The 14,626-nt window shown below is 38.2% G+C and overlaps 1 protein-coding gene and 1 long non-coding RNA gene across 2 annotated transcripts; one reads left to right on the forward strand and one right to left on the reverse strand.

Moving 5' to 3' along the window:
* The first annotated feature begins 275 nt into the window (after window positions 1-275).
* LOC130990629 (protein FAR1-RELATED SEQUENCE 5-like) lies at window positions 276-2,721 on the forward strand. The gene is made up of 4 exons (XM_057914851.1): window positions 276-408; window positions 1,114-1,906; window positions 2,272-2,670; window positions 2,712-2,721. The coding sequence occupies exons 1-4, from the start codon at window positions 276-278 to the stop codon at window positions 2,719-2,721; spliced, it is 1,335 nt and encodes a 444-aa protein (XP_057770834.1).
* A 109-nt stretch (window positions 2,722-2,830) lies between these two features.
* On the reverse strand, window positions 2,831-5,733 carry LOC130987452 (uncharacterized). The gene is made up of 2 exons (XR_009089748.1): window positions 5,620-5,733; window positions 2,831-3,096 (listed from the first exon to the last, which is right to left on the reverse strand). It is a non-coding gene; the product is annotated as an uncharacterized LOC130987452 (long non-coding RNA).
* Between the last annotated feature and the right edge of the window lie 8,893 nt (window positions 5,734-14,626).

Below are 14,626 nucleotides of genomic sequence, written 5' to 3' on the forward strand. Positions count from 1 at the left end.
TTAAGCCAACCATGCCGCCACCCTTCATCCCGGCGAGCAGTTTCCGGCAGCCGCGGCCTCGTCAGCCTGAGTCGAAGCTCCGGAAGCTTCCTCCTCCCCATATACCCTCGACTCTCACACTCACAGAAAGAAACAAAGAGAACATTTCAAATGTAAATTAAGATTCGATTTTTGGTGTTTTGTGCTTGTGAAATTTTTGAAGTTATAAGAAAAAAAAAATTATGCCATTGATGTGTTCAGATTTGGGCGTAAAAAAAAATGGCTTAATTTTTGAAATGGGGGATTCACCTATGTTTTTCAGCGAGGGATTTAGAGCGAGAAATTGGGAATTCATTTTTGGGGTTCTTCCAGTTTCTGGCGAAAAGGACCACGGCACTGGTTCTTCCGATCTGAATCCAGTTTCTCACCGTTGTTCTCTTTCACAGATCCGGCGCTGCATACGCCGCCGTGGCTCGCAGCGGCCATCGCGAACAGTTGAGAAAGGGAGAGCAGAGAGAGGACAGAGAGAAAGAGAGATCGAGAGAGAGAGAGAAAGAATGGGGTAAAAGAAAACCAAGGAAGGAGGGAGAAGAAGAGGCGCCGGTCTCGCTGCGCCGGTGGCGGCGAGAACCGGCGATATCGCCGGACGACAGAGAGCACAAAGGAAGAGGGAGTGTGCGTGTGAGAAGAGAGAGATAATGTTTTGGGAAGAAAAAGGTAGAAAAATTAGGCGAGGGAGAAAAAGATTAGGATTTGATGGATTTATTAAGAATTTTAATTAGATGTTAATTATAGCCCAAAAAGGAAACAGGCCATTATATATAGGACAACCTAAAAAGGAAAACAGGCCATTATTTCTGGGACAGAGGGAGTAATACATAATTTTTATACATGTTTATTCGAATGCGTATAGTCAAGGCATGATTTGAATGATTCATGTTGTTGATTCGGATGTTAAGTAATTTTTAATCCACTTATGTTCATTCGAACATGTTTATTCATGCTTGAATAATCAATTTTTCATGATTTTTGTTCATATTTTATGTTATTCTTAACATACTGTTATGTATTGTTACATAAATTATTTGGTTATTCAACTATCGTTATTCATCTTGGTAATATTTTGTTTAATAGATGTTCATAGATCTCGTGATGAACAATATATTATTGACTTAGTCACACCCACGTGTGATCCTCAATTGATTCCATTTGAGGGACAAATATTTCCTACATTGGAGCTGGGTGTCAAATTCTATGAGGAGTACGCGGATGCAGCTGGTTTTGAGACACGTCTAAGTACGCCCAAAAAAGCGGAAGACGGTACCATGCTTTATAGGTATGTGTTATGTAACCGAGCTGGATTGAAGCCCAAGAAAAAAATTCCGTCGAATACTAAGGGAAATGAACCTAAGAAGCAAAGGCAAACTGTATCTATTAGAGTTGATTGTATGGCACGCATTGTCCTCCGTCATGCTGGTAATCGTGGATACAGGGTCAACACCTTTGATGAGCATCACACGCACAATATGGTCCCTGAAGGTCAGCGGCATCTTATGAATTCTAAGAGAAATGTCAATTATATTCATCAAATGATGATGCTTACTGGAATGAAAGCGAATATCGGGCCTATGAAGACATTTAGATTTTATAAGGAACTAGTCGGTGGATACGATGATGTGGGCTGTACTGCACAAGATTTCAAGAATTATGGTCGTGACCTAAGGGCGTTTTCCGATGGAGTTGATGCCCGCATATTAGTAGATAATTTCAGGGATAAACAAGAGAGTTGTCCAGGTTTTAAGTTCTCCTTTGATACATTTGAAGATACTACATTGAAGAGACTGTTTTGGGTGGATGATTGCTCCATCAAGAATTTTAAATTATACGGGGATGCTGTTTCTTACGATGCTACATACCGAACCAACAAGTATGAACCTTCTTCATGCATTATCTGCTATGTTCATGAACTATTAGATATACGTTTATTTGCCCTTGATTGTTAATAGCATGGATTGCATATTTGATATAGGTGCAGCAACATAAGCTCACTTTTGTTATTCATAATGATGTTGTTCATATCAAGGTCATATTCATTTTCTTCACTTGAACATAGTGAGAATGTTCACATAGTTTTATTCAGTTGAACAATGGTATATATTAAAAATTTTCAACATATATTTATTCATAACCATATATGAGTAAAGTAGAACAACCAATATGCATAATTTAGATTCCAATTGTCAAACTGAAACATATATTTATTCATAACCACAGCTTGCATATGTGATATAGGTACAAATTGATATTCACTCCTTTCACTGGCAGAGACAATCATGGGAGATGCATAACCTTTGGTGCTGCTCTTATTTCGAATGAGGATGTTGAATCCTATTCATGGGTCTTCAGCAAATTTGTTGAGAGTATGGGAGCTCATCCACTTATCCTTATAACAGATCAAGACCCGGCAATGAGAAAGGCCATTGAAAATGTATTACCTAATACGTCCCATAGACTTTGCATGTGGCATATATTGATGAAGTTTGCCGAGAAGTTGCCGAATCACTTAATGAAGGACTCGGAATTGAAAGAAAAATTCAACAATATTGTGTGGCCTGATCTTGTTGAACCTTCTGTCTTTGAGGAGAAATGGCACTGTCTCATGGATGAGTATGACCTCGACGGCAATAGATGGTTTACCGACATGTTTGCATTAAGAGCCAATTGTGTCACAGCCCGCCCTAACTATGGATAGTTAGGCCGAGTGATCCACGACTAGGGATGGGGTTAAAGAAGAAGGGGAAGAAAAGGGGCGTCATTTATAGCCGTAAAACTTACTCATCTTAATAAAACTCGTCATTTTTATTCATTAATACTCAATTGAAAACAGTTTATGAAAGACAGCATAAAACTTAATTAATATCATTAATCAAGTTATACATCGTATGAAACCATTCTCTTAAGACTCAAAGTATGACATAACATACTATAACATCAACAACATCTTGCAGCGGAAAGTAGCTAGACATATGTATGAAGACATATTCTAGACAGGTTAACTATTTATTAACAACCCTGGAGACTCCGCTCATTGCAGCACCATCATCACATCAGCTCAACCTGCACATTTAGAAAACATATGCAGGGCTGAGTACAAAAGCACTCAGTGGGCACGTATGCCTATGTATAAAAATACATGCTTCAAAACTATAAATTGTCATGCCATCATAATCAGTACAACAAGGGAGTTTTTCGCTAAAAAGGCCCAAGCTTACTAAGTTCATTTGTGATTCTTAAAGTTCGTCTGATCAGACTAAGTTCTTTTGTAATCTATCATATCTGGAACTTTGTGCCGGAGAGGTGGCCACCTCTCACGGTCACTTGACCGGCCAACCCGCTAGATGACTCACGGTCACTGGTGTACACTAGCCCTGGCAGGATAGCTATCAACTGCTCAAGACCCGAATTCGATTGCATCATTGGCAAAGCCAAAGCAGATAGATATCATACTAAAATTTAAACATTTTATGGCAAGACAATACTTGAAATAACTTTAACTCAAATATTTTGTAACGAAATAACTTGCTCAAATGTAACATTAAACTCATTTGATAGATATATAAAACTGAAATTAACAGTTAAATCATCTCATGCATTCATTCGTATAAGAGGCCTACGACACGCAGGGGATCTCTATATACGTATAGTAAAAGTAATGCCCACCTCGTTGTGTCTCTGTATCAATGAGTAACGTCACTCTCTCCCTCAAGTCGTTACTTCCCAAAAGGACCTTCATCGTTATGAAGAATTGGTGAGAAGTTATAAAAGAAACCTCGATTAATAATCTAATTTCTTTTATGAAACATTAGTATCTCTAATGTTCATCTCTCTTGATTGTTAATCAATATAACAATTATTATCTCTCGTCATTACTCATTAATTATAACATCCTTATGTTATAATTAGCAGCGCTTCAATTAAAAGAAATATTTAACACATCGAAAAGTCCACTTTCTTAGCAGATCTATTCGCTCTCATCTCGTCTAATTAACCAATTAGAAAGTTAAACTTTCCATTAGGTATGTATTTGAGTCACAGGTCAACAAGAATTGACTATGCTCAAATTCTAATTTCACTAAAAATTTCGGCATGACCTATTCATATATAATGTCAGCCACGAGATTTCAACGCGTGAATCTCACTACGTGAACTCGTCTCTCGACTCAAAACTTAACATCTTGACATCTTTTCAACGCAAACCAAACAATTCAAAATCATCAAAACTCTTTATCAGTAAACTATCATTTATACTCGACACCAATTGTTCGAGTGTCAGATACCAACATTTATGTGCGTTAATCATAACTCTCACAACTCACACCATTTAGTCATATCGTATCATCCATCAAAACAAATATAATCAAGTTATTTTCTAGAAAGTTTTGCTGTTTTTGTGTCATCTTTAAAACTTCATAACAACCAACTCAATCATCATAAACTCTCATACCAATTGATCTCAAAAACTTCATGAAGTGTAGTTCACTCTAAAAATGGTAGTTAACCAAAAAGGTTAAAGGTTTTTGGAGATATTGCTCTTTTAGTGCAGGCTGTCAAAGATTGACAGTTTCTGCCAATTTTGTTTAGGCCATTAGAAACCAAGGCAAACCTTAATAAAATTCCATCAAATTTAATCATCCAAAACTAAAGGTATCCTTGAAGATTTGGTTAAAATTTCACAAGAGAAAACGTTCATATGATCTGCCAAATAAACAATGAAACTCATACACTTTTACTGTTGGACAAATATGACAGCAGAACAGGGCATTTTTGAAATAATAAACTGCTCTGTTTCAGAGGTCATAAAAATTGAAATCTTATGTTTTTAGAAAAGTATTGAAGTCTAGTTTCGTTTAAAAAAAACGGTGATGCAAAATCCTTCATGGATTAATAGATATAAACGTTTTTGTGAAGTCTACCAATAGTTGACAGATTCTGTCAAGGATTTTTCAAAATATCTTTAAAATAGCAAACATCATCCAAAAGACATGAAATTTTGCAGCAACGAAATACACATATCATAGATAAACATACTAAAATTTCAGAGCCATCAAGCAATGAAAACTCATCGAAACATAAGCTTGAAACTGCTGTAAAATTTTGACAGAATTCCAGTTTTAATTTCGTTCAACAATTATCATCCATAAATTGTAAATCAATTAGCATGCTCATGTGACATCGTAGAACACATATACGCAATAATATTCATTATGCAACGTCTCAAACTTCACGAATTTAAATAATCATACTCTAAAAATTTATACAATTTTCGTGCTTGGAAAAATACGAATTTAATATATATCGATTCTAGCATACCCCTAAGCACAAATATCAAGTCAAAACGATCAAACAAAAATCGAAAGACAAGCTAATATGTGAAAAACGGGGCTGCCCTCATGGGTTTCATAGCTACGGTTCGTTCCGTTCTTACTCCCTTCATTAAACATGCTCAACATCTACCCAAGAACAACATACTAAAATTTCACGACGATCCGACGTCGTTTCAAAATAAAGTCGAGAATCGACGTTTTTCGACGTCGACGAAAATCGAAAAGAAAACCATCAAAACGTAGGTAGAGATCTTACCTACTTAGATACGTGATCGAAAAGATGATCGGCGCTCGTCTCGGTGCTCAAATCGGAGGTCAAAAGCTCCAACTCCTCAACAATGGTGTTATGCGTGAGTTTAGTGTGTTTTAGGTGTTGTGTGTGTGAGTTAAAAGTGTTTGGCTGAAACAAACGTGTAATATGTGTGAGTGAGTGAGTTTGGGCGGTTGGGGGGTGGTTAGGGGTAGGGTAGGTTAGATATTTAGGATATTAACCCGTTAGTCGTTAAATATCTCGTTTCGTCTCGTCTCGTTTTAACGACTAACTACCCATACTCTTCGTTACTCGCCCTCTCAACTCCTACTCACTTTTATTACACTCGTAATTCTATATAAATATAGAAAATACAAGCTCGTTCTCGAAATTCTGATAAACGAGATTTACACGTTTATCGAGAAATCCCGATTTACTATTCACTCGTCGTCCAAAAATAAAAACTTTCATTATTGGACTCGTATCGAAAAACTAAGAATATTTCTCGACGACGTGCACGTAAGATTTTGAAAGTCGACAAAAAGACGAAATAGCCGTACTTTACTATTCATCGTCAAAAAGTCAAAAATTTCAAAAACGTCTTAACGGACTCAGATTTCACTTCCGAGTTCACCGTTCTCATTCAAATAGTTATCTAGAATTATTCAAATACTCAAACTCAAATACGGATATAAAATCCCACATCATCCTCACATCATCAAAAGAACATCTCAACATCTTTAAAATATAACAACAAAACTTCATATAACTCTTCATCTCTTTACAAAGTAAATCAAACAAGGGATCTAAACCCTAATTATTCAAACTTAAGCAATTAACACGTCATCAAAAGCCCGGGTGTTACATACCCTCCCCCTTAAAATAAATTTCGTCCCGAAATTTGTACCTCCTGTAAATGTTTCGGGTACTTCTCTCACATCTTATCCTCAAGCTCTCTTTCCACTTCTTTCTAACTATCATATCTCCATTGGACCTTATCCAATGCAATCGACTTATTACTCAATTGCCGAATTTTATGATCTAGCATCATCTGAGGTCTCTCTTCATAACTCAAGTCTGGTTCTAAGATCATTTCTTCTTAGTAAACCACATGGTTTGGGTCGAAAATATATATCCTCTCAATTGTGACACGTGAAACACGTTATGCACATTTCCAAAGCTAGGTGGCAAAGCCAACCTATACGCTATTGGACCTATCTTTTGCAATGTCTCGTAAGGACTTATAACTCTGGGTCTAAGCTGTCCTTTAACTCCAAATCTATTCATCCCCTTTGAGGGTGAAACCTTCAAGAAAACTTTGTCTCTTATCTCGAAACTTTGTCTCACATCTTATAGGTAAACTCAATTAGTGGCAACACATTCTCCCGATTTACTCCTCTATCAAGGATAGTAGTTCCTATAATATCTTCTATCGCCTGCTATGCTAAAATTCATCCTTGTACCCAACTCTTTCTGTAACTCATCCAAAAACGTGATGTAAATTTTTTTTTTCTTTCTGAGGTGATCTACACCGGTACTCAATGCAATCTTATAATCTCACGAACGTACAATTGTGCTAACTTATCTGGTCCATACGCGATTAGGATCGGTATAAAATGTGCAGATTTTGTTAGTCGATCTACAATCACCCAAATTGCTGTATTTTCTCTTTGACTTTTGGGTAAAGCTGTCACAAAATCCATCGTTATGTGATCCCATTTCTACTCGGGAATCTCCAACGGTTTTAACTTCCCATAGGGTCGTTGGTGTAATGCTTTCACTTGCTGACAAGCTAAGCATCGCTCTACAAACAAAGCTATGTCTCGTTTCATTCCGTCCCACAAAAATCTCTTTTTTTTTTTTTTACAACCTGATACATCTGTGTGCCTCCTGGGTGGGCGGTGTAAGGCGTGTCGTGAGTCTCACTCATGATCTTATTCTTAAGTTCATCATCGCGGGAATGCCTCTTCTCACCTCAAATAAGATAGCATTGTCTGATTTTTTTTTTTTTTTTTTTGTAACTCTTGAGATCTCCTGCTCTTATCCTTTCTCGTAACTTGTTCATTGTCTCATCTTTCCTTGTGCTTCAATCACCATTTTCCTCAAACTAGGCATCGTCGCAACAATACTCGCTATCGTCCCTGGTGGTTTTATCATCTCTATCTTCATCTTGTCAAAGTCCTTTATAAGCTCATCCTCTCTCGTGAGAAGACATCCTAACTTTGACGAGACCGTTCGGCTAAATGCATCGGCTACTACATTGGCCTTGCCAGGGTGATAGTTAATGTCGCAGTTAACATCCTTTACTAATTCGAGCCATCTCATTTGCCTCATGTTAATATCCTTATGCTTGAAAAAGTATTTCAAAGTTTTGTGTTTCGTGAAAATCTCATATCTAACTCCGTAGAGATGATGTCTCCAAATTTTCAGGGCATGCACAACGGCTGCAAGCTCTAAATCATGCGTTGGATAATTGATCTCGTGGGGTCTAAGTTATCGTGATGCATAGACTATAACTCTTTCTTCTTGCATCAAAACACATCCTAGCCCACTCTCTAACGCATCTGCGTAGATGGTATACTCTTTATCCATTTCTAGGACTATCAGCACTGGTGCTGTAGTCAATTTCCTTTAAGCTCTTAAAAACTCTTTTCACACTCCTCTTTCCAATTGTATTTAGCTTATTTTCTAAGTAATTGTGTCATCGGTCTTGCTATCGTGGAAAATCCTTCAATAAACCTCTGATAGTATCCTGCTAAGCCTAAAAAGTTGAGAATCTTGTTAGGCGTAGTTGGTGATCTCCACTCATGTACAGCTTGTACCTTGACGGGGTCAACTTTAATTCCTTTTGATGATATAACATGTCCTAGTAAAGTTACTTTGTTCAACCAAAACTCGCACTTGGTGAATTTGGCAAAAAGCTTCTCAACTCTTAGTGTTTCCAACATCGTTTTCAAATGTTTTGGAGCTCCTGCTCATTCTTCGAATAGATGAGAATATCATCTATGAAAACTAGGACAAATTTATCCAGTTATTGATGAAAAACTCAATTCATGTGATCCATGAAAACTACTGGTGCCTTCGTCAAACCGAATGGCATAACTATGAACTCATAGTGCTCATACCTCATTTGAAAAGCTGTCTTAGGTATATCATTCTGTCAAAATTTGAACTGGTGGTAATATGATCTCAAGTCAACTTTCAAGAAAAACTCGCTCCTCGTAATTGATCAAACAAGTCATCTATCCTCGGCAAAGGATATTTGTTCTTGAGTGTCAATTTATTCAGCTCTCGATAATCTATGCACATTCTCAACGTGTCATCCTTCTTTTTGACAAAAAAGACTGGTGCTCCCCACGGGGATACACTACGTTTAATAAAACCTAACTCGAGCAATTCTTGTAGCTGAATCTTCAGCTCTTGTAGCTCCTTAGGCGCCATTCTATAGGGTGCCTTCGACACTAGTGCTGATCCAGGTTCTAGGTCGATAGTGAACTCCAACTATCTTGTTTGTGGCAATCCTGGTAAGACCTCGGGAAATACATCTCTATATTCCCTTACCACTACTACATCCTCAAAGTTTTTACTTGATTCTCCTTCATCATTCAAGTAAACTAGGTAAGCTTGTGCTCCTTTATTCTTTACCAATTTCGACGCCTGAAGTGCCGAAATGATTGGAATTCTCTTCTTTCTATCAATGTCGTGAAAACATGTCTGTTCCTTCCCAGGTGGTTGGAAAGTTATCTGTCTCTTCTTACAATCAATCGGGGCAAAGTTCTCTGCTAACCAGTCCATCCTTAGAATAATGTCTACGTTCCACATAGGCATTAAGTGCAAGGTTCTTGTTTTCATCTTTAGTGATCCTAACTCAAACTCTAATTTAGAAATCATGTGAGAAACTGTAGTAGCTCTTCCTACAGGAGTGATTACTCTCAACTTGGGACTAGCTCGTTTTGGTTCGAGTTTGAAGGTAATATGCTTCAAACACTTAAAGAATGCGAGGCTCCTGTATTAAACAGGATTCTAACTGATGCATCCAATAACTTGCCCAATACTACCTTAAAGTCCTGCCTTAAACCGGCACATAAAACTCAGACATCTCTTCATCAGTATCCATCTTCTGATGAGCGAACGTGTTAGCTCACAGAATTCTCGATTATACTCTACAACCGATTTCTTTCCTTGCATCAAACTTCGATAATCAGCCTCTCGCTGCTTACTGTACTCCTCGGTACATACTTCTCAAGAGTAGTCTTCAATTGTTCTCAAGTATAGTCTACCAGTTGCTCAGGTGTTAAAGTCCTCTGACGTGCCTCTCACTAGTCTTATACATCAAAAGAATCTACTAGGATAACTCAAAAGTTGTAAGGGTTCAACCCTAGAATGACATCAAAACAAATTGTTCAAGAGACTCAAATGAATGACCAGAGGGTAGAATGAAGCAACTACCAGGTCGAACAAAAATGACCTAGAGTAAGAACCCATCTGGCTTTTCAACCAAAAGTTGAAACACGTGGGTTTATAAACCCAAAACACGTCTACTGAGATTTGGATCATGCGGACTGGCCAGGTCCAACATAATCACTCCCCAGTCACACGGGATATACTATCCCGAACTTGGAAATTCTGTGTCTTCTAAACCCTCAACATACTATACATAACAAAATTTAAGTTCACACCAGCAAGCTAAAAGCTTAAACTCAGGGTCCTATGTTCTAGACTCTTGTTTCGAAAGTTCAATATTTTTCGACTCTCCTCTCATGTTGCGGTGGTGGTGGCGGAGTATTATCCCGCCTATCCTTCACATCACACTCTTGATGACATCTTTGAGGCATTTTTTTGAAATCACAAAAGGAAACTCAACTCGACCAACGCTCTAAGCATCCTCGAAACTCAAGTTCAATTTACTAACTCAACTTTAAGGAAACCCTCACGGTCACCTTAACATTCATCTATAAGGCAATAAGCACTCACGAAATGCTAACAAAAAGACCACTCTGGTCAACCTAATATATCCATCAGTAGAATGCCTCTTTTTAGAGGACTTACATAAAGGGGTTATTTAAACCCTACAAAAACCATAGTATCTATCGTAATGTCCCTTCTAAACCGACACCATTAATAGTACTATGTCTCGGTCTGGACCTCCTACGGTAATTGCTACTAGTTAACTCATCTAGTTACTACTTTAGCACACTAGGAACATCCATCTATTTAACATCAGTAGGGTACTATATTTGCATGCTTATCTATCATCATGTCAAAATCTCAAGCACCAGTATCTCCTAAGTAAGTTATATACATCGCAATGTAATTGCAACTAATCAAAAACGAGGGTGTACTGCGCATACTCTCAAGGTCATCCTTAGCTCTAGCCTACATCGACTTCTCTTCTCATCCTCATCAACTCTAGCCCTCCTCGGCTACTTCTCATCCTCATTATCGTTTATCATTTTATCATCTTTGGTAACTGATACTCAAGGATCGACTCGATATCTACTACACTCTTCTAGAGTCCCTGGTAGAAAACAAGCATCCGGTCAGTAGATCCGCATAGAAAATCTGGGTATCTGTAACAAATCCCATCTCCTGTGGGTCCAATGCTCAAGACGACATGTCCCATCATATTGAGTGGCTTTCTTCCTTGCTCAATCCTACCACTCGATTGGTAGCACGGGGACTAGGTGCACGATGCCATCCAGTCTAGTAACAACCATAAGGCTTTCATCCTTTCATAGTCTATGAACATGTGTTTGAAAATCTACTAGGGTATCTCTGTACCACATACTGTACGCCTCGTCCTCGTATCCGATCTTCCCTGAGTTCGATCTCACAACAGTCCACTTTCGTGCAGTGCCAACAGTCCTGGCCAATCTATAAGGAGAACTTAAAGGTGACTCTAGGAACTAACTCTACTTGGCTCCAGCAACAGAAATAAACAAAACATAACTTAGCAAAACTCCTATTAAGTAGTACTGTTATCTTAAAACTCAAGCTCAAAACATCTAAATTCTCATCTCGTCCCGTCTTTACTTAGTAGGGAATCTCTCTAAACAATGATATTAGATCCCTTAATCTAAATCATCGTGACTCAGTAAGACAACTCAACAATTCTCTCTCAAAGCCATCTCCAAAGACTATGGCTCATGATACCTCCTCAAGTACCATTAAGGTTGCGTGAGCAAAACTCGCGTCACAAAATAACTCAACATATCGTACAATATCTCATTGCAGCATGCTAATAACTCATCATTAATCATGCTATTATACTCAAGCTCATAACTCAAACTCATAACTCAAACCAACAAGTACTTAAAGCAATTGCTAATTCTCTCAAGCTTTAGCTCTAAGTTCTCATTTCATCCTTTTACTTAGTAAAAAAAAAAATATCTCTTAACAATGACATTAGATTCCTTCATCTAAATCATCGTGACTTATCACAACTGCTCAAACAATTCTCATCACAAAACATCTCAAATACATCACATCATAACTCATAATTATGCATCCTCAATCATATAACATCATATGATATAAACGCTCTCATGATTCATCATGTAACGTCAACATATGCTCTTACAACATAATAACTCATTATTAATCATGTTGTCATCCTCAAACTCAAACTATGCACCTTCAAAGTGTAACATCATAACTCATCATATAACCTCAACATCATGCTCTTCAAAATTTAACGTCAAATAAACTTTGAAATTTTACATACCTCGTTGAGCCTGGTGTGATGGTGCGCTGAGCTCACGGTTGTTAATAACTATTAGTCTAGTGACTCATTCTAGACTAAACTCAAGACTTCTAATTCAGAGCTTTCCTTCGCTCTGATACCACTCTGTCACAGCCCGCCCTAATGTTTACCTCGTATTTGGGCAGTTTTTGCGTATATTTCTGTTGAGGATTCGAGCATGCTTCATGACTTTTTGCCTTATATTGCACGTGCTCGATGATCTTTTTGGATATATTACTGTCATGTGCAGGAAACGAGAGTTGTTAAGAGTTTTAAGCATGGATCGGAGCGTTTTCGAAGACAACCTCATGGCCGCCGCCGTGACACGGCGGCCGCCGTATAGACGGCGGCCGCGGCCCCACGGCGCGGGCCGTGCTCAATTGTGAGAGAAGTCGCGAAGGGGGGTTACGGCGCCGCCGTGTCACGGCGCCGCCGTCCACGGCGCCGCCGTCTCACGGCGCCGCCGCCTCTGTGCAGATCCGACAGTACACTTTTTCGTTTAAAAACCCCTTTCTAGGGTTTCACTTTATCACTCTCGTCTCCAGCAGCCTCCATAGGCGATTTTCATCTCTTTCTTAAGGTTTTTAGAGTTCCACAACACTTACTTTCAATCTTGGATTCATTGGATTGCTTTGGATGTCAATTAACACTTCATCGGATTGGTTTTCCTTGGATTGCTATGTTTTGTAAGAACTCCCTTTGATTCTCTTTGTTTATGAATCCCTTGGTTATTTAAGTCTTTGTTTCTTGTCTTTAATGAATATGATGATTGAAGATTATTATTGTTGATTCTAAATTCTCTTGGTTTTATGAATCTTTTGGTTAATTGAGTTTTGTGTTTTATGTATTTGATGAATGTGAAGATTGAAGTTCATTGTTGTTGATTCTAGATTCTCTTGGTTTTCTAAATCCTTTGGTTTATTTGAATCTTTATTTTGTGTTTTGATTAATATGATGATTGGAGATAATTGTTGTTGAGTTTAGATAATCTACGTGATTCGTAGTTTGTTGCTATTGTTTACCCTTTTCCTTTCTTGTTGATGAATATTTAGAGATTTCTTTTATGGAGATTAAGATTTTCTTGCATTCGAATCTTATGCTTGATTGAGTTTCTTGCCTAGGTAGTTATTAATCTTTGATGTTTACAAGTTTATGATCGTTGGTTTAGTGTTGGAGTTGGAAACTCTAGTTGATTTCGTTAATGTTCAAATGCTATGTTCTAGTTAGTTCGTCGTTGAGTTGCTTGTGAAATTCTCTTTGATTGTGTGTGTTTGCTTAATATTCATTTGATTAAATGTTAATATGTTATTTCGCCTAGATAATCGTTGTTTATGGTGTTGAATTGATGATTGCTTTCTAGATTGCTAGTTTAGAACCCTAGCTTTATTTGCTTTCTTGCATTCTTATTGGCTTTCTATCTTTTGCCTAGTTAACTTTATATGCTTTATTTTAATTACGCATTAGTTAATCGGAGAGAAAGTGTCAGACCCAATTACCCGATTAGAGTGTTTAGATTTCTTTTAAGTTTCTTGTGAGCAATACGATTAGAGCCCTGCTAAGTCTTCCTTGTGAGACGACTTGAGTCACCTTACCACCCTAGGACGACCTCGTATAAATTCGAGTCCATCCGTTAGGTGTTTTTGGATGAGTCAAATTTTGGCGCCGTTGCCGGGGAAGGCTTTAGGCATTTGATTGTGTTGCATTGTTTTCCGTGTTTATTTTTGTTTATTTCTTTTGACTCGGTTATTTTCTCCCTCCAGTGCGTTTGATTTGTTTGTTCGTGTTGTGTATGCAAGGACGTAGAAGCTTGAAGAGAAAGCTTGCACCTTACTACGACAACATTCATCGACCTCGGGAGGTTCTTTCAAGCCTGGAGAAGGAGTCCGAGTCCAGTTCAAGAAGTTTTGTGGAATTACCGTTTCGAGAGAAAAATTGTGAAGAGAGAATTGATTCCAATCCCATTCTGGAAACTTTTGAGGAGACACTTTCAGTGCATTCTGAAAAAGAAGAAGAAGCTTGGCCCAATCCTGACCAAGAAGCAATGGCGGAGCAGAATGTTCAGTACATGGGAGATTTTTCCAGGCCAGTTATTGGGACCACTAGCACGTCAGCTATAGTGCTTCCCACGGCGGTTCGAAATTACAATCTGAAGCCCAACGATTCAAACCTGCTGCCGCTCTTTTATGGGATGCCGAGTGAGGATGCCTTACAATTCATTCGCGACTTCTGCACTCAAGTGCAGACTTTCCCACTACTGGAACTCACCGAGGA

The sequence above is a fragment of the Salvia miltiorrhiza genome, chromosome 6 (assembly GCF_028751815.1).
Source record: "Salvia miltiorrhiza cultivar Shanhuang (shh) chromosome 6, IMPLAD_Smil_shh, whole genome shotgun sequence".
Taxonomy (NCBI): domain Eukaryota; kingdom Viridiplantae; phylum Streptophyta; class Magnoliopsida; order Lamiales; family Lamiaceae; genus Salvia; species Salvia miltiorrhiza.